This window comes from Phalacrocorax aristotelis, chromosome 1 (assembly GCF_949628215.1).
Source record: "Phalacrocorax aristotelis chromosome 1, bGulAri2.1, whole genome shotgun sequence".
NCBI lineage: Eukaryota > Metazoa > Chordata > Aves > Suliformes > Phalacrocoracidae > Phalacrocorax > Phalacrocorax aristotelis.
Genome location: NC_134276.1, coordinates 26,859,276 through 26,879,814, shown reverse-complemented (window position 1 = coordinate 26,879,814; position 20,539 = coordinate 26,859,276). Strand labels below are relative to the sequence as shown.

Genomic DNA, 20,539 nt, shown 5'->3' with positions numbered 1-20,539 from the left:
TGTGCTGAAGGCTCCAGAGCTGGACGCAGTACTCCAGGTGGGGTCTCACCAGAGCAGAGGGGCAGAATCACCTCCCTCGACCTGCTGGCCAGGCTGCTTTTGATGCAGAACCAGAATACGGCTGGCTTTCTGGGCTGTGAGTGCACACTGCCAGTCATGCTCAGCTTTTCATCCACCAGTACCCCAAGTCCTTCTCCACAGGGCTGCTCTCAATCCCTTCATTCCCCAGCCTGTATTGATACTGGGGGTTGCCCTGATCCAGGTGCAGGACCTTGCACTTGGCCTTGTTGAACTTCATAAGGTTCACATGGGTCCACTCCTCAAGCCTGACAACGTCCCTCTGGATGGCATCCTCTCCCTCAGGTGTGCCAACCCCACCACTCAGCTTGGTGTCATCTCCAAACGTTCTGAGGGTGCACTCAATCTCACTGTCTATGCCACTGATGAAGATATTAAACAGTACTGGTCCCAAAAGAGACCCCTGAGGAACACCACTCATCACTGATCTCCATCTGGACATTGAGCTGTTGACTCTTACCCTCCAGATGAAACCATCCAACCAATTAATTATCCACTGAACAGTCCACCCATCAAATCCATATCTCTCCAAATTAGAGAGAAGGATGCTATGGGGGACCATGTCAAAGCCCTGACAGAAGTCCAGAGAGATGACATTTGTAGCACTTTCCTTGTCCACTGATGTAGTCACTCCATCATAGAAGGCCACCAGGTTGGTCAGGCAGGATTTGCCCTTGGTGAAGCCATGCTGGCCATCTTGAATCACCTCCCTGTCCTCTATGTGTCTTAGCATAGCTTCTAGGAGGATCTGTTCAATGATCTTCCCAGGCACAGAGGTGGGGCTGACAGATCAGTAGCTCTCAGGATCCATCTTTCTAGCCTTTTTAAAAATGGGCGCAATGTTTCCCTTTTTCCAGTCACAAGGGACTTCAGCCGACTGCATGACTTTTCAAATATCATGGAAAGTGGCTTGGCAACTACATCAGCTAATTCCCTCAGGACTCTGGGGTGCATCTCATCAGGTCCCATAGACTTGTGTGTATCCAGGTTCCTCAAGTGGTCACGAACTTGATCGCCTCTTACAGTGGGAGGGACTTTCCTCCCCCAGTCTTTGTCTTGAGGTCCATCTACTTGAGAAGTGTGGGAAGAGAGGTTGCCAGTGAAGACTGAGGCAAAGAAGTTATTGAGCACCTCAGCCTCCTCCTCGCCTGTAGTTACCAGTTTGCCAGTCCTGCTCATCGGCGGGGTACACTTCCTTTGACCTTCAAAGTTAGGAGAGTTAGGAGAGTTGAATGCCTGTTAGTTTTCCTGAGGCAGTTTCTACTTTCATGACCATCCCTTAGTCAGCAGCTTGTCATTCCAGAGAAGGCCTTACTGACCCTGACGGGTTTGGAGAACTTCTGTTTCACATGGATGAACGGTTCTTTAATTTATTAAATAAATAAGCTACTTTTTAACAGCAGCATCTCGTGTCTTCATTTCCAATTCTTTAAGCAGATTTTTTTATATTATGTTTATAGGTCTAATGGTTTTTTAAAGAACCTTGGGGTCCTTAGTTCCTTGGGGAAGAACCTTAGTTTGTTGGGGAAATTTGTAAGGAGTAGATTTAATTACTTTGAACTACAAATTTCAGAACTGCACACAAAATTGGAAGTCAGAAGAATTGCTGTCAGGGAGGTTGTGAGGATGCTGGTGGTAGCAAGAGTATAGCAGTGCTGTGCCTGCTAGGCACCATGTGGTGGAAGACCGGTCTGGTGCAGGATTTGGGCAGAGACCAGAGTAGAAGGTAGAGAGAGGAGCCAGAGCTGTGAGAGTGGCTCTGCATGGGCCTTAGCACCACACAGCCTCAAGCTGCAGGCTGAGATGGGTGCTGTGTGATGTTCTTGTCCTTCCCATCAGGGTGTCCTATGGGTTATGACACTGGGCATGAACTCAGGTTCTGGTAGGTTGCACTCAAGAACAGGCCACCAAAAAGCTAAAAAGTCTTACCTGGCCCTTGGTGGGGACAAAGCTCCTGATACATACTTTATAATCTGGATTTGTTTTAGTCAGGAGAAAGCTTCTGATGCCAGGTCTGGCCTGGTTTGCTGGTGTTTCTCCCAAGTACTTCTGCAGTGCTACTCACGCAATACTTGCAGAATCCTCTCCCTAATTTGCTGTAATGCACAGGCTGCTCCTCCTCTATGTAAGAGCCTTCTGAAAATTTATGAGCTGTTCACTGTCAACAGTACATCATTTGCTTTCTCAAGAATATGCAATGCTTAGTAGGGAATAGGGTGAGGGAATTTTCTGCCTAAAAAATAATTTGTAGGTACAGTAGGAATAACATACAGAAAAAAATAACAACAATATCCTTAAAATAGGCTGGTGATGGCCCTAAAGAACAGCATTTTTCAAGAACATTTTGGCTTCAAAGCATTTTGGGGACTTTAATTTCTGAGCACATTTTCAATATGAAATATAAAGAAACATTTTTTTTAGAAAAGCAATAATAATTGTTACTTATATAATTAAATAATTTGGCTTTTTAAGATTCTTACTGATTAACAGAAATGAGCTAATACCCAGCTTGTTTTCTATTATAATTAAAATGTACAGAAAACAGAGTTTTATTCAGGCACTCTCAAACTTGTTTGAACCACTGTTGTTAGGGCTTCATTTTCAAACAGTAGCATTCCAGTCAGTATTTTGTCATGGGTTTTGTTTTGAAGAAGGAGTCTCTCATGTTACTGTTTTCAGTGGAGGGACTTTTATTGCTAATAGGGAAATCATAAGCATTATTAAACATCTAGTGTATACGTATTTTGAAGGAAAAGTACTCTGTTTTTTGTGTGTTTGTAGGCAAGTGTATGCACACATGTTCCACAGGCTGGAAATTTGACCTGTAGCTGTTGTAAAATATAAATTGGTATTAGTAAGTTTATGTTTGTGTATAAACTAAATAAAGTTAATATAAGCCAAGTTACTGCTTAGTGGGATCAATCTCTATAGCTCTTTTCAGACCTTTGTGCAGTATGAACGCTGCACGCTTTCTTCTCTATTCATCCTAATTTGATGTTAAAATTTTTTTTACTGAGATTCCTGTAGGAGGAATTGGCTTTTATTTTAATGCACACTATGTGCTGTGTAAAGTATCAGGAGTTCTGGATTTATAAAATATGCAATTCCAACCTCTTTCTAACATAGCATTTGGTGTCACCGGAGGAGAAGAAAGCTCTGATGCTGTCCGTCATCTGGACCACACCTGTGCCTGCCCCTCTTGTTTCTGCAGTTCCTGCCTTGTTTCCCTCCCCTCCATAGCTATATGCTGTCTGTCTCTCCAAGAACTCCTACCATAGCATCTTGCTATTGACTTATATTCAGTATATTTAAAAATATTTGCTTAAAACTACTCCAAGACACTTTGGTTTTGTAGATCTACTCAATAACAGACCATCAACTGTTTCAGCCTGTGAGCTGGGTTCTTCTTTCCCCTTACATCCGTGCTCCTCTGCAGCCACTGAATACACAGGTTCTTGCCGCCTAATATTTCTCTGCCTCATTTACCACTTCTTGTACTGACTATTGGAGTAAAATGTTTGACTCAACGATCTTAAGGGTCTTTTCCAACCTTAACGATTCTATGACTCTTGTCATAAAATAGAACAGGCAGTACTGATATCTGAAATTAGTTATGTTCATTTAAACAAAGTAGTATTTTAATAAAAGTGACTCAGAAGTGCATTCTACAGATTTGGGTTATTCAGGGATGTCTGCACCGAAACTGATCTTTTACATGAATGTCTTCAAGGTTGAAATAAGATTCTTCAGCAATGTAGAAAGTTTAAAAAAAAAAAAAAAACCACTGCCAATTTCAAATTAGATTGAAAGCTCTGTTAGTTGAATGACTTTTAATTGCATTGACAACAAACCTTGGCAATACACAAAATAAAATCAAAGCTACTGCTGAGGAAGTAATATCAAATCTTATCTGCTGCTTATCTGGTAGAAAAGGAATGTCAACTGCTGCTGAACGGTGAGGAGAAAAGATAAATCTTCCAGATCCTCATAACAGAGAGATTTCATAATAGATGTTTCTAATGACTATTCAAGAAGCTTTTTAATTATGAAATACTACGCATGCTTCTGAATAGCCAGGGAACTGTACAAAAATGTAATTGGCAGCAGAAAAGCACAAATAAATCATTTCAAAGACAGAAAGAAAATTCAATCTTAGTAACAGTTATGTAATAGGAACAAAATATGTATAACAAAAACAGGACACCGTTTAGTATCTCAAAAATATAATTTATAGTGAATGCATTTTACTCAACACTGTAATTTGTAATTTAATATGTGCGTAAGCTGTAATGAAAATATCATTAAAATTAACTTTGAATTACACAATCTTGCATCTTTTGTTTCAAAAATAAAGAATGCTTATTATAAAAGCTCTGCTTCAGTGTTTCACAGTGGTGTTCCCTGCCTTGATTTAACATGCTTGACTTACTGACTGAATCTGTTCTATTTCTGGCTCTCAGGACTGCTCTAAGTCTGTGGGGATTGAGAGGCTGAGTAGGACTACAGATGCACATCTGTGGAACGTTTTATGTGGTTTTTTTTTTTTTTCCTGGTAAACTGGGAGATTATGATTGATGAGCCTAGCATTAGGGTAATGTTATCAGGGACACTTTCTGCCTCTGTCCTTTGTGCCATCGCCGAGGTCAGACAATAATCATGTTAGCATTGAACATAGTGCTTTATTAATGTTTCATGAGTAACTCTGTAGTAATCAGTCTAGCTTTGTATGGATAAATAAAACTGCTACAACAATCCCTGATGTATACACTGAGTGCTTTATAAGCTACCGTAGTAGGTCTTAAAAGTAACTTGACTGAATGTCTTTTCTGGTCTTTATAATAAGTCTAATTTTCACAAGTTTAAAGGAATCACTTTTGATGGAAAACCATTTCCACTTCCAATTCTGTGTTTAGTTTGAAGTGTAAAACACCCAGCTGAACCATCAAATAAAACACCACCAAAACCCTGCCTGCCACTTATTAATTTGCACAGAATTTTAGTAAAGCTTGCTAACCAGTTGGTTAAATTACAATGATTTATGTCACTTTGCTGCTGTGATGTTTTCTAGGCTGTTCTCTATTTGCTTTGGTAAGTATCAGGATGAAATGCTGAAATACTTGCTGTTATTTAAAGAAAATGTTTACATTCATAAATGTGCAAGTAGGCTGTATAGAAGGATTTGTATTTACTCCCCCATAAAATTGCACATTATATATGCCTGCAGCAAGCAAAAAAAATGTATGAACAGAAGACAATATTGTCAGCTTGGGAAAAACAAGATCCCACTGTACTTTATGCCATATCACATAGGATCCTCTCCACTGAAATGACATAACAACTGCTGATTTCATTAGAGAAGGGATCAGGATAACACTTACTTTAAGTATTCCTTAATTTTCTGTGGCTTTTCTGTAAATGTGTTCTCTACTTGCTTTGTTAAGTTGCTGGAGAAATTCCAGGCTTGAACAAGCTTGCTGTGTTTTACACGTCAGCACCACACCCAGGCTGTTTTTTTTTTCTCAAGATACATTCTTGTGTAACAGGCAAAGCTTGGCCTGGAGATGACCTAACTGAATAATACATCTGCTGGCCGGTTCAAAACATGGAATTAGACATCAGGTAGGGACTGTCAAACTTTCCAGTCCCTTTATATTTGTTCCTTACTTTGACCAGTCCAGTTCTAGTGACCAAAGAGAGTGTACTGGCAGTTTGCTCTATGTCCTAATAAAACCCTACGTGAGGAAGTTTTTCTGAAAAATTATGACACATTCAAATTATTACACTTTGAAAATGTAATTCCATTACTTCTTACTACACATACTATCTACATTTTCATGAAAGGGATTATCCTTCTTTAGCTTGCTAGTTTATAATAAGCTGTATAAAAAGACTATGCATATATCATGCTCTTTAAACAACCTAATGTTATTCACTTTGTTTCTATCCTCTGAACTCCATCCAAATGTGAACACTTCTTCTGTAATCTAGTTGCCCAGAAGTGAATCCAATATTCCAGGTGCAGTCTCAAAAGGACCATAGACAGGTACGACTGTTTATATCCTCTGTGATGCAATGATTCTCTATAGATGGCATCAAAATACACTTCTTTCTGGTGAATATAGAATTACAGAGTTTTATCTAATTTAATTGCTGCTTTTTGTCACAATTCCCTTACTACTGCTCTATTTTTGGTACTATTTTTGTTTCCAGAATTCTGCTTCCTATTGAATATCTTTACTTCTTTCCTCCCGAGGTGCTTTTCAGTATACTTTCCGCATCTATTTCAACTAAATCTATGCCTCTTTCTCCTGTTTTCTAGGCAATTCCCAACTTTATTATAATTCATGAACTTCACGAGACTGCTCGCTTGAAGATAGTATGTATTTGTGTAGAACTTAATTTTAACTACTGATCATGCTCTTGCTAAAAGTAGATGCTGGGATGAGTAAAGGCCATGCAGAAAACGCCTCCAGGCAAAACTGTATCATAACAGCACGATGCTCACATCTGTGGGGATGGGCAGAAGACAGTATAGGGAGGGTATGATACATAAGTGAGATCATTTCTGATTTTAGAAATCTGTGAAGTACTCAATTAGTTGAAGACTGCAATTCTAATACTACTCTAGTCTTAACACCAGCTTGTCTGTCTCATGGCAGTCTAAGCATACTTATGTATGGAGTCAGTCATTAGTGCTATTACAGCTTAATATTTAAAAGGTATTTCCAGCTTTCAACTATCAGCCTGTCTTGAAAGTATCATCCTGAAGGGGCATAAATACTACATTCTAAATTCATGCAAGCAGCTGTTTTCTCCAACAGCCGTAAATATCCCAGCACAAAACTTTTCTGTAGAGAGCTTGTATTCTATTTCCTAAAAAGCAGAAATTCCACGAGAGAAATCAAATAAACTAAAGCTAAAGCTTTTCTTTAAGTGATCTCTTATCACACAGTGCTTTTTATCCTCCTATTAATCATTCCATCTCTGTGGAAAGATGGAGAAACACAATTTGGGATCCAAGAAGGAACATTCTTTATAAGATTTCCCAAAGGGAGCCATTAATATGCATCTCATTATATTCCCCAATAGGTGGCAGCTTGCTTATCCTTTTTCACTAAGGTATCAACCTCTGTTGTTTGAGATGTCAAAACTAAACCTCTTGGTCAACTGTAGTATGCTTACTCTTGGGCCCAGTCCAGGTTTAGCCACAACCGCAATCCAGAACAGGGTTCTGTGCAGCAACATGGGCGCTCTGGAGACGTACCTGTAATTGCGCATCCCACACTTGAGAATGCTAATGGAAGGTAGTGATCCTTTGGGTCCACTGCCTTCTTTGCTAGTAAAATTGCACTTGAATTTATTGTCACCAGCTGCGACAATTACTTGTTTTTAGAAAGAATGTTACAATATATGCAGCTATAAAAGAAATCAGCCAAGAAAAAGAAGGAAAATGTTGCTCAGCTTCTTCCTGCCAAGGACTACTCCCTGGAACACATTTCTCATGCTTTGTGTAGTGCATTTTATATGTCTCAAGTGATGCGCTTGCCATCACTTCCTTAGGAGACTGCTGTACATATGTCAAACCATTTACCCTTCTAAATGGAGGACACTTCTAAATCATATACATCTAGGAATACGTTTGTTTTTATAATATTCTTCTAGTCTTTTGAACTTCTTAGGCTATTTTTTCTATCAGCTCCTGATGAACAATTCTCTTGAAAGAGATCATTCTTGAAATTGAATTGCCAAACTGATTAGAAGAAAACCAACACTGCTAGACTTACAATGCAACACAAAATCACTGTAGGGAATAATGCACAAGCTGAACAGTTCTGCAAGTGGATGGAAACTCATAGCTTATTGAAAGTACAGTCCCAACTCTATAAGCAAGACAAGCAATATGCACTTTAGGGAAGATCCATTTCCAAAACAGAACTATAAATTGAACTACTGCTGGCCAAAGCATCAGAAAATACTTTGTTCTTCCTAAAAATTACTAGAAGCATACATAAGTATGAAGTCTATATTTAATAAAATCATTATCTACCAAATTAAAGCAAAAAGTATACAACATAGACAAATATTTTTCAAGCTTAAATTCTGCAGACTTCATGGTGATTTACACGAGAGCAGTTCTTTTCCAAAATTACTTCAGGGACTGCAGTTGTTGGCTTATATTCACATTTCTACACTTCCAGTTCATCTCTGATGACTAGGAAGTGTATAGCTTTGGTCAAGTAAGGAATATATCTTGCAGGATTCCAGCATTTATAATAACCTTTCATTTTTTGATGTAGAAGGTTGTGAGGAGGAACAGACTCAAATATTTCAGGCTATTCTATGTTGTCCAGCTCATACTCGTCTGATGCTGTCTCACGAGAGAGTAAATAACTGAATTTCATTTTCCATTCTTTTGGCACAAGGAAGGAAAATCCATTGTAAAATAAAGGATTCTGTCAAGCAAGAGAGAATACAAATTCCTCTTCACTTTTCATTTTATTTCTATAATTCTAGTTGTAAAGAGATGAACATTAGGTTGGCTTGTTAAAACACAGAACTCCTTACTTAGGCTAAACTGAAGTGAAGCTTACCATCCTGTTGATACGGACGAAGTCTTCAGGCTTCTTGGCCCATGGGGGGAGATCAACATCATTCACAACAACTTCATCCTCTCTGATTCCTAGATTATAGCCATTGCTGTTGACAAACATCTCTGGTAGGTAGTAAAACTCTGGGATTAACTCCTAGCAAGGACAAAACACACAATGAGACCTTACATTTATACAGAGAAGCTAAGTGGTGCTGCTAGAATCAGGATCTGTTGTAGTACACATTAAAGCATTCCTGATTTTGTTTATGTTTCTGTGCACTTGTTTAAGACATTTTATAATCCATTTTCTTGTACTTATGGTCAAACATATTCTTCATACTGAAATATTTAATCTCTGTTTTTCCCATATCTATTTTTATGAACAGCATAACTTTGGAAAAGGAATGCATATCAATAAAGCAGACCTCTTCAGAATAACAGGTACAAGAAACTGTATGCTAAGCCTTCAATACTATAAATATGTTGGATTTTTTAATCATTACTTAACTATAGTAAAGGGGTAAAAAAGTTGCTGACATAACACTGTCTTGATTTTACTTTCTTTATATTCTTTAATTCATTAAGAAAAGGTGGCAATCTGAGTACCTATGTAAGAAAAAAGAATTCAGGGTGAATGAATTTTTCTACTGTAAGCAAAATTCAAAAATACATGGAGAGAAAAATGTCAGTACAACAAATGTCCTTTAAAATATAAATACATGGTATTTAAACTGTGAAAGTTCAATAACTGAGTATCAAACATCATCTGCAATGTATTAATACATTATAAAAAAGTTGGGGTGTGAAGTTTTTCCAAATTTCCAGGATAGCTAAATAGAAATGCATTTTGACATAATAAATATTGCCATTTGTTGCTGTCTAATATTTTAGCAGTAAGCATTGAACTGCAGTAACAAAAAAGCTTTAAAGCTTGATATCTCTTTTCTAATATCCAGATATGGATTAAATTCACTAAATTACACTGTTAAAAGCATTATGGCATTCAGTTGTGTAACATGATCAAAACTGATGACACAGCACCTGAAACCTGAGTCTCTTTGTGGTCCTTTCAAAAGCTGCAGGCATGTGAAGCGTAAAAAAAAAATCACTGCAGACACAAACTTATCCAATTAAATCTGATCGGCAACTCCATAGAGAATAGAGCAGTTAAGGCATAAATGGTTCCTTCAAATTTATTCATTAAAAAAACCAAAAAGGATAATATTTATGTTACAATTTTAAGTATGTTTAGGGAGGCAATTTACTTGCTTCTTTACATTGCTTTTAATATACTACAGTTTGAGTTCAGATTAGAAGAAAATGCAATGCCAATCAATAACTAACCAGTGCAAAACACTAACCAAGTGAGACATGCCCGAGCTTGAATAGCTCATTAAGAAATGAGCTGTAATTTCAAAAAGCTAAAACCTTTAAAAATATTACATGCAGTAAATAATAAAACAGCAGCTAGAGCAAAGCCAAACTAAAAGCAATCCTGAATATCCTACAAGATTAAAAGAAAAAAGATTGTTTTACTGACAATCTTATGTTTGATTATATACCTCTAATTTACTCAGAGTATTTCTAAAAGCAAACTTCTCCCCTTTCTCCTAAACAGGATTCACTAACTCTCAGGTTCCCAAGGAAGCCCTTTGGTTTTCCCTAATGGAGTCCAAAGAGGAATGAACGATACTTGCAGTTGGAGAAAACTAGACATTAATCTTTCCAGAGCTCAATGAATTAACTAACTAAACCAGCCAGGTAACTTGGGACTAAGAGCTGGCCACAACCCAACCCGTGCTTCCTTACAACGCACTGACAAACTAAGAGCATTGCCTTAAAGGAAGGAAAAATTCATAAGGACCTCAGAATGAAGAAATATTAGTAGGTAAAAATTAAATTAGAAGTCAATATTCTAATTAAATAGAATTTATTAAAGAAAACAAAAGTAAGCAAAGTTTACTTCTATTTTGCATATAAGCCTTGAAACACATACCACTGTTAATTATTACCATTTCTTAGGCAACATGGTGGTGTACTAACCTGTAATGTGAAATAGCAAGCAAGGCTTTGATTTCATCAAAGATATGTTAACCCTTAAATTTCTTTTTTTCAGTTTTAAATGTCCTAGGATCTAATTTTGAAATTTTACATCTGAAAGATTTGTGCTCCCCAGAGACACAACTACTGTTTAACTGAATTCTACTAACCTTCTGACTTCAGGGGTATCTTGAAACAAAGGGATTTAAGTCACTGAATATTTTTAATGGTATTTCCATTTAGTAATTTTATCTTTGTTGCTATTTGCTTTCAGTGTAATTTAATGTTCCCTTGTCTGGTATAGCAGAAAACATAAACAGAAATAGAATAAATAGAAAGCATGCGATTAACTTCATAAGATTTATTGTGTTGTATATGTTTAGTTTGACCTGTCTTATTCCTGTGCTCTGGAAACTAACCAGTGACAGACTTCTAAATCCTCTTCAAATAACACTCTCTCTAGAACCCTAATCATTTCAGTTACACATCTCCTGGTATTTTTTTTTTTAGTCAAAGTAACGAAACAAACATAGCATTTAAAAAAAACATTTAATAAACCCATTGTGTTATAGTCCCACCATTGCCTTGGATGTTATTTTTAGTGCAACCTGTGATCTTTGCTTATTTGAGTACTGTTTAGCATGAATTGAACCTTTTCTTGAGATATGAACAATGTTGCATGTGACCTTTCCCAGATAATTACATATTTCCCATACTTCACATTAACCATTCAGTTTCTTTGGTACCATTTGATATTCCTTTTGCAATTTTGCTGTCTCCACTTTTGACTAGACTAAGAAACCACAACACAAAATATCTCAGATAAATCCATCCCCTTCTTATTTCTAGAGAATGAATGAATATATACTAAAACACAGACACATTATGACAACTTGTAAGTATGAACTTGCTAACATTTGGAAAAAATCTTCGAAATGTGTATTTAGGTACTCAGAAGCATAGAAAATACAATTAATCTAGAGAAGCATGACAGAAAGGTTTGTCTTTATGTGTTCGCTGTTTATTCTGCTGCAAAAAAATGAAGAAGCCGTCTTTTCTACCTCATGCCAATAGCAGGCGCCAGGTGAGGATGGAAAGGCAAATATCCCCTTCCCCAGGGCCCCTGAGCATGCTTCGCTAGGAGCAGTATAAGCTGGGAGAAGCAGAGAGAGGAAGAATTAGCAAGGACAGAGCAGGCAGCAAGGACAGGGCCTGGGAGGTTGCTGGGAAAAGGAAGGAGCAGACAGCAGTAAACCTCAGCAGGGACAGCAAGATGACAACTGGGACCCAGAGAGAATTGCTTTAACCAAGAAGTCACTGAAAGGTGCAAGAATGAACACAAGAATGAAGGAAAGGATAACACTAGCAAGGGCTGGAGTTATTTTTGAAACCCATATACATTTTTCTCAGCCAGAGTTCAGGTTTTCTTTGTTTCATAAGTGGGTTTCTGCCAGTTCATATTCTAATAAAAATTATGGTGAGAGAGAGGAGAGCTCTTTTCATGCATTTGTTTTGAGGGAACACATACCTCAAATATCTGTTTCAGGGTCACATTTGGAGAGGTGACCTTGCCCATTCCTCCATTCCAGAAGAGGTTCAGCTATACCGTCTTTCCTGCTAGATATCTGCCTACCCTGCTGTCTCAGAATTTGAGTGTCAGCATCTCCACAATCCTTCCATCAACTGACTTCTTCATCTGAGGAAGTTTTACCTAACACCTGGCCTGAATATTTTATTACACGACCTAAGCCCATTCTCCCTTGTCCCAGCTATCAATCCATCATGGATGCAGAGAACAGATTACTGTTCTCTCCTTGCATAGTTTATTACATATTTGGAAAACATTATCCTACCAGCTTTACAGCCTTTCAGCTCCTAAAAGTCCAAATGAAGGACAATGATTTTACCTTCCATATTGTTATATCGCTTAAGTTTTATTTATAGATGTGTAAACTATTCTTTTAATCTCCACAAACTACCTAGTAGAATTATTCCTAAATGGTGCACAACTTAATTTACTCCTTTATATACTTTGGTCTCATTCTATTTTGTCACATGTTCATCACACAGAAGCCAAAATAAATGTTTTTATCAGCCTCCGTGGTCTTTAGATCGGAGATTAAGATTGCATATTTTTATGACAGGATCTGCTATTTTTCATTCATTTTTATGCAGAGTGCAATTTGCCATATAACACAGCTTCTTACAAATCACCGACTTCCTCCTTTAGAAGGGTCATTGTTAAATTCACAAGGAGACTCAGAAATTACCAGGGGAAAAATGTATCTCAGTGATGGTATTTACACCAGAGGATGGGACACAGAGGATCTTCTGTCTCCCAGTTTGCTTTCCACTTGACAGACAGAATAGTTGATAAGAGGATCCTTAAAACTCTGACTGCACCTTCAGTGGCACTAGTGGTAAAAGGTCAACACAAAGCCAGGTCTACGCAAAAGAATGCCTGTTTGAAGCTACCATGATTTTGAGAAGTTCAAGTTACAACCTACAAATGTTCATGAATGACAAATCTCAAAATATTATTTTCCTACACTATAAACATTGAGTCAGCCAGTGTAAATCAGGACATGAAGGAAAACATCAAAAATAACTACATAAAAAAAGCTTCCCCAGCAGTTACATCGGTTTGCAGGAATAAAATGAGGGAATGCAAAGAAAAAAGACAAAGACGACCAATATTTTTAAAAAGTCTGGTATTTTTAAAATATTCACAGACCAATTAAGCAATTTAGATGCATGTTGTTATTGTATGCCATTCAGCTGATATATAATTTTGCATTAAGTGATGCAATTCAGTAAATTTTATTGGTTTCTTCACTCTTGCAAAAACATATCAAAGGTTCTAAATAAATCTTTCCAAGTACATAACCTGTCATGGGTAATTTCTTACCACAATAAATATCTAGAGTTCAAAGAGTTAATAAAAATAGGGATTCTAGTGATCTAAATCCATTTGCAGTAATTTCTGTCTAGTTGTCCTTGACATTTCACAAGCTGGTAACCTCCTCTGCTCCCCTTTCATTCACACTTCTAATAAGACAGGTTAGCTTTCTATCATTTAATAGTCAGCTACCTTTCAAGCTGCCCGAGAAGCTTGGCTCTTCTCAGATGAAGAACGATGCAGTAAAGCTACCGAGGGGTGTAAAAAAAAAAGGTAAAATGAATATTGTAACAGACATTTCTTGTCTGTAAATGTGATCTCTAGTTTATTTTAATAGCTACACTAAAACCCCAAGGTATAGTTAACAGTATTATATGCCTTGTGTCTTCATATAAGAAAACATCCCCAAATGCATTTTCTAATTTACAAGCTTGTGACAAATCCAAGCTGCTGAGAAATTAAACTTTAAAAATATGTCTTGGGGTGATAAAGGACCACTATTAACACTATCATAATTGTACACCACTTGCATCAAATCTGACGTTTCTGTTTAATATGTTTTGCTAAGGGTATACCACTTTATGGCCTCCCAATGAAATCAAATCCAACCCAGACGTTTTCACTTTTCTAATATAATTCACTTCAAGGTTTTAAAGCTGCCATTTCTTTTTCTTTCTTTCTTTTCCTCCCAAAAGGTTGATCCCCTGGTATCCATTAATTCCACAAGAGTCTAGTACTGGGTCAACGAGTCAGTCATGAGTACCTCCATTAACTGCGTTAATTCACACTAAGGTGCCTTAATGACATTTTGTCAGAGCTACCTTTCTAACTTCTAACTAAACACACTATTCAAAAAGTAATATAACAAGTTTGAGAGGCATTAGGAAAGATTAGTGCCTGAACAAGAGGTTCTGGGGAAGTCAGTGTTACCAAAAACTGGAGCAGGGGGGAGGTGGAAAGGAAAAAATGTGAAAGCTGACTGGCCAAGTTATGGTCATTTCCGGGTGACTTGTTTCCTCAAAGGTCACTCTGTGAATGTTCATTCTTCCTCCAGCTTGTACTGATTATCTCGAGAGAAGGTCGATGTTGATAAAGGGAGACACAATAAAATAAACCCTGTTATCCAGGTTCTCCCTTGTGTGTTACCACTCTAATACAGCACATACCGTATTAATTCTGTTTCATCCACTGTAGGTGAACAGGTTTCTTTGAAAAATAACCAAACCAGCCCAAATGTACAGAACAAAATTGTCTAAGTAGATCTTTAATCATCCATTGAGCAATAATCTATCATATGCTACATTTTTCAAAGGTGGTGTACTGTTTGCCACAATTCAAGATGTAGCAATTATGGCTTGTTTTTCAGATTGATCAAACTACTGCCACAGCCCTCTTTTTATTAGCTCAATGTGAAACAATTTAGTTCCAGAGGAGACTTGACATGTTCTTTCTGTTTCTCCCTCTCTCCCTTTTCCCTCCCTCCTTCCCTCTCTCCCTTTACATACGTGAAGTCACCAAGAATGCCAGAGAGAACACATGCATGTGCAAAAAGGAGACTGACCCACAGAATAGCAGCTTCCTAAAGAGATATACATTCCTTTGCAAATATCGGGTATTTATTTTTTAAACTTTAAGGCAGAATTTTTAAAAAGTGATTTGGATGTTTCCTTTAAAACTACACTGAGGCTGCAGAAGAACAGTGTTGTGGGAAGTGTCTGCACTGCTTAAAAATCTCAATTTACTAGTTAAAAATGCCCCCTTTCTGAAGTGACTTAAGCACTTAAGAATACAGCACCTCATAGACCTCTTTCTTAAAAAATAACTGATGAAAGAAATATACAGATTTTACTTTCCTAAAAAAAATTAACTTTAAAAGGATTTTTTAATTAGACCTTGATAATAAAGAATTAAGGCAATTCGTATCATTATTTAATATGCTACTTGAAAGCAAAAATTGTGGCCATCTTACAATACACAGCATTGAAGAATGTCAGATTAATTCATTACACATGCTGTTTTTAAATTATTTCATAACCTGTGCCACAGTAATTAATGAGATTAGTGAGATCAGAGATTAAATGTACTTAAAGCAGCTCAGATGAATTTCAAATACATGATAAGGAATACATGAATAATGAACACTTGCTATTCTTAACAATTCTGAAAGTTCGCTACTTTGAAGGGTAGTCCATACTGCATACACCTAATATTTACTGTAAAGACTGAAAAATCTTTAGGGTGGGAAAACTATTTATAGCATGTATATCACATGGGAATCCACACTGCCAAAGACCCCCATTTATAACTGTGTTCAGCCAGAAGAAGCTACACAAATATGCAGAATCCTTTGACAGAGAACATGCTTTAAGATTTTGTACTCACATGCAACCTCTATATATCTTCTCTTTTCCACACTATCTACTTTCTCGCAGGACTGATAGATAAATATTAGAAGTTACCAGACAGCTGAACATGAATTTTTGGATGTTTCACAGTCTCAGAGCTGAAGGTCTTTTGTTGCACAAGACAGTGGTTGCTGCTCTTAGGAGAGCGGGCAAAATGGGTAGAGATTTTGAGGGGTTTTTTTGGTGGTTCCCCAAAGGTCGTTGCTTTTCCAGCCCCTGAAAACTTGATTAAAATGCTTAAAAAGCCTGTAAGGCATTCCAAGCAGTAGCACAACTAATCTGAAAAAATAGGGTATTTGTAGTATTAATAATAGTTCAGTTTTCCATCCTTTTGCAAAATGAACTCTGAGGCCTCAGGGAAAAGTTGGCCCTGATGTCATGGCATTGAGAAATGCAGTTCATTAAGATCTTAAGCAACAAACAACAGCAACAATTAGCTGCTATACTCATTCTTGATTTATCGCTAAGAAACACAGACTCTACAAATGGAAAGGGCCTAAAGGGTCAACTAGCGCATCCTTTTGCCAATTCATGATTGTCCCTGATGCTTTTCCAGTCCTTTGCCAGTCTACATTTCTACTAAGCTCGAGGAATAAGGGTTTTACTGCTTCCCCTTGTGAGGATATTCAAATTCAGAGACTATTCAATTCCACTTTAACTTTTCACTCTCTGTTGGTTAAATAAGCATTTTTCAACTCTGATCCCTTTCCTCTGAGGTTTACCTCTTTGTTCCCTGACAAATAATTCTTCTCCTTTTCATATGTTTGCATATTTTATAGCATTTATGATACCATGTCTTCACTTTTAGACATTTATTATCTTCCTGATTCCAACTCCTTAAACACATTTGCTGTTCCTCTTACAGCTCACTCCAGTTTGGGTATATGCTTCCTCTAGCTAGTTCCCAGCAAAGGAAGCACTAACAATTTGCTTTATCCAGCATGAATAGATACTAAAAATTGAACAAGGTGAAAGCGAAAACTTCTGTTCTCTAATAACATTAGAGCTCTGTAACAAATTAATGACTAATCAGACTATTTCAGGTGGAATTTAGATGCCATGAGATATTCTAGTTGTTATAATGCTAAGGATATAGCTTCAGAGTCACTATAAGCTTTCTGCCGTCCTGCTGATCTTCCAGTTTCCTTGTTGAACTGACCACAAAAGCAATGCATTGACATATATTGCTTAGGGTACTGAAGTGTACTTCAGTAGACTTATTCCAGTAGTGGCTTTGTATCAACATAAAATAAATTAATTTGATGATGTAATACATTAACTACATTTTTAAAATCTCTCATTTCTACCTTTTTTATTAATTTTTCTTTTTTTTATTTAGATAGTTTATGAACTTCTCCTATTTGCTTTAGCACCCCATAAAGATCTAGCTTATTTTTGAATCTGCTTTTGTTTATCTATTTTTATCATAAGCTGAATCAATTTATAATAAATCAATCCAATGTTAATTTCTAAACCCACCTTCCCTGTATCTTCATTAATTAACAAAACCATATTTTAAACAGCATCTTTACTCCCTAAAGTATCCCTGAACAGACAGGTCAGGGATTATCTGAAGAAAACATTTATTGGGTAACATAGCTCATCTGTGCCTCCCATATTAGATTTTCTGTAATGACTTAGCTCCAAGTAGTATTTCTCTTTCTAATGGCATAACAGAAATGTATGTACACCTAAATCTGACTTTGGGGCTCTACAGCAGACTCCCAAATGTATTCTAGAATACATTATTTTACAGTCTTTCCCCAAATGCAACTCTGTTCCTTAATTGTTACTATTTTATCCAAGTTATCCCTAACTCCCTTGGTTAAATTCAGTGACATTAAAGTACAGAGCTACCCCACATCTTCACATTTTGCCTTCTATCTCTGAAGGTGAGTACCTGGTTTTGAGCATCTTTTTAATACTTGTTTTATTTCAATAACTTGGACTTTTTAAATACAAATACATTTTGCAATGCAACTGTTATCCTTCCATAATTCCCACATCCTTGCAGTAGCTGGCAGCAGTTTAAATTACCCCACTTGGTTCACAAGGCTTCTTGTATTTTCATACAAACATTTCAGTTCTTTGTTTTACTGGTAACTCATTTTGTTGCTAGTTTAGGAAGAATCCCTTCACTAATTATATACCCTAGTTGAATAGCATCCCTCCGTCTGTCCAGTTATTCCTTTATCTTTTGCAATGCCTTCATGTATTTAACTGCCCTCCTCCTGTGTACTAAAGCCAGACAAGAAGATTACAGTCACTTCCAACTGCCTTCCATTATTCCTCAATTTAAGGTTCTTATCTTTTGTTTCAGTCCCATTTCTAGGAGGCCATTTTCCCAGACATTCTGGTGGAATACCAGGAAAACCAGATTTCATTGAAAGGGAAAAATCAGAATGTCGGCATTTTGAATTTGAAGAAATGGCTGCATTTCAAATATAGTAGATATCAGTTTGAATTTATTCCAAGTGTTGAAACTTCCTTTGTTTTTCTTACAAAGGTAACGGTGATAGTATGTAAACTATCGGCTTCCAGAGCAGCATACAAAAAACATGAAATGGGTTGTAAGAGGATCAAGTTAATTTCTTTTCTTTAAAAAGCATTTTCTCCCATATGTTAAGATGGCCATACAATTTACAGTTCGTTATTCTAACTAGTAACTGAATAATAACAACATTTTTTGCCCACATACAATTCTGAGACTGCTGGAGTATTTATGCAAACAGGAGCTCTGGAATAAAAAAAATCAACAAATTTAGATCTTCTTTTGTCAGGGTAAGTAAAAAATATAATGGTAATGTGACCTTGACTTTAGCATTTCCTAGTACGACTGGCAGTATCAAAACAGAAGAGAGATATACACACTTTAAAATAAAGTTTTTTAAAATAAAGTTTTAACAAAAGAGCAATTAATGGCATACTGCAACCTTTGCCTACCTTATTACTAGAAAATGAGAATCAAGATAGGTCCATATTATTCAAAATATTATTAGATTTATTATTATATTAGGTTCTTTCTGATAAGGTCCTGTGCATATGAACAATAACCCTTTGTATTTAACAATAGGTAAGGAATAACAACAGTAAAATCACCATGCTCTCCGGCTGTTTCTGTATATCCTGTAGAAGTTGTTTTAATCTAATGTGTATTGTTGCATAATATCCCCAGGCACAGTCAAGTAAAAGCTAAAGCTGTACAGAAAAGCCAACATTTTAAATGGGTCTTGTCATTAATGCTTTATTAATTGCCCCAGGCAATGCAAACCCAGAGCTAGGCAAGCTATAACAATATGACACTTTAAGGTCAAATCCAATTCCTGCTGTGTTTTATGGAGTGGGCCAAATATTGAGTTAACAGCAGGAAAGAACAATTTATTGGGCTTTTCTCCATCTCCTGATTATCTGACCTAAATTAGATCAGTTAGGTTGTTTTTCTCTAAAAACAAAACACCTTTTGTCCACTCAACTTCAAAGAATCTTTGATTGCTTCTGTTCAAACAATAATCTTTAGTAACATCTACCTTATATTTAAACTAACCCTAGTGTACTGAATATAAACATATGAAATAGAAGCCCCTCTCTGGCCCTACACAAAACGAAATACCATAAATGAAAATGCACATTTATCAATTTATTTAATGTACACATTACCTTCACATCTGAGGTATCTCTTTGGCTGTTCCTCCAAGACCTGGCTACTGAAGAGAAGGTTCGATCTGGGTGGTCAAATTTGCCATCATTTGCATTTAGAAAGAATGTTGTAAAGGGCTCCTGTAGTCAATGAAATGAAGACAGATTAACAAAACAGCAGACAGAAGGAATTGTGCGGCAGGTTTCTAATGAAATCCAAATTACTTTTGAAGATCAAAATACTTCATAAAGGCAGAACTAAAGAAAAATATGGCACCTCATAGTTATACCTATGCATGGGTATCTGTACCGAATATCTTAGTTCATTTATTGGCACTAACATATTTTGCACACACAGATCTTGAGTTCTGACAGGAAAGGTTATTTTATATATGCACTCTTCCATAAGACTAATTACCCATCATTGCCAGACCTCTGTAGCTCAGTTCCAGTTCATGGTTGCCTACTTCACTCCAACCACTGTAAACACTCTTTGTGTTATTTATATTACCATGCTTTGTTTACTTCCTGTAAGATGGCATGCCAAAATAAAATCTTAAGAAATCCCCTGTCTGGTTTTTCCTTTTATTTTTATTTAATTTAAAAGACCTCAGGAGGCTCCATTTTGCCTCACAGTGGGCAGAATGGGTGTACCGTCATTATGAGGCTGACTATGGTTACAAGATATCTAGTTTTAGTGTTACTTTGGGACAGAGGTACAGAGGTTAAATATTTAGAGCTTTTACTTTTGCTAATTCTATCTGAAACCCCAATACTTACTAAACGGAAACAGCTATTAACTTTTGGGTAGGAAGAGCTCAAGACTGAGGCAGTCTGGAGAACCCATTTTTATGCCACTGCATTCCACTGCAGAGGAGGGGTTAACAGGGG

At 36.8% G+C, this 20,539-nt stretch overlaps 1 protein-coding gene across 7 annotated transcripts in view; it reads right to left on the bottom strand.

Moving 5' to 3' along the window:
* NBEA (neurobeachin) overlaps positions 1 to 20,539 on the bottom strand; it is a 507,728-nt gene that overhangs the window by 49,934 nt on the left and 437,255 nt on the right. For all 7 annotated transcript variants that reach the window (XM_075085055.1, XM_075085072.1, XM_075085081.1 and 4 more), the window contains 2 exons: positions 19,670 to 19,789; positions 8,670 to 8,822 (listed from right to left, as the gene is read on the bottom strand). In XM_075085055.1, coding sequence (XP_074941156.1) covers positions 8,670 to 8,822; positions 19,670 to 19,789 — 273 coding nt within the window. The remainder of the gene's footprint in view (positions 1 to 8,669; positions 8,823 to 19,669; positions 19,790 to 20,539) is intronic.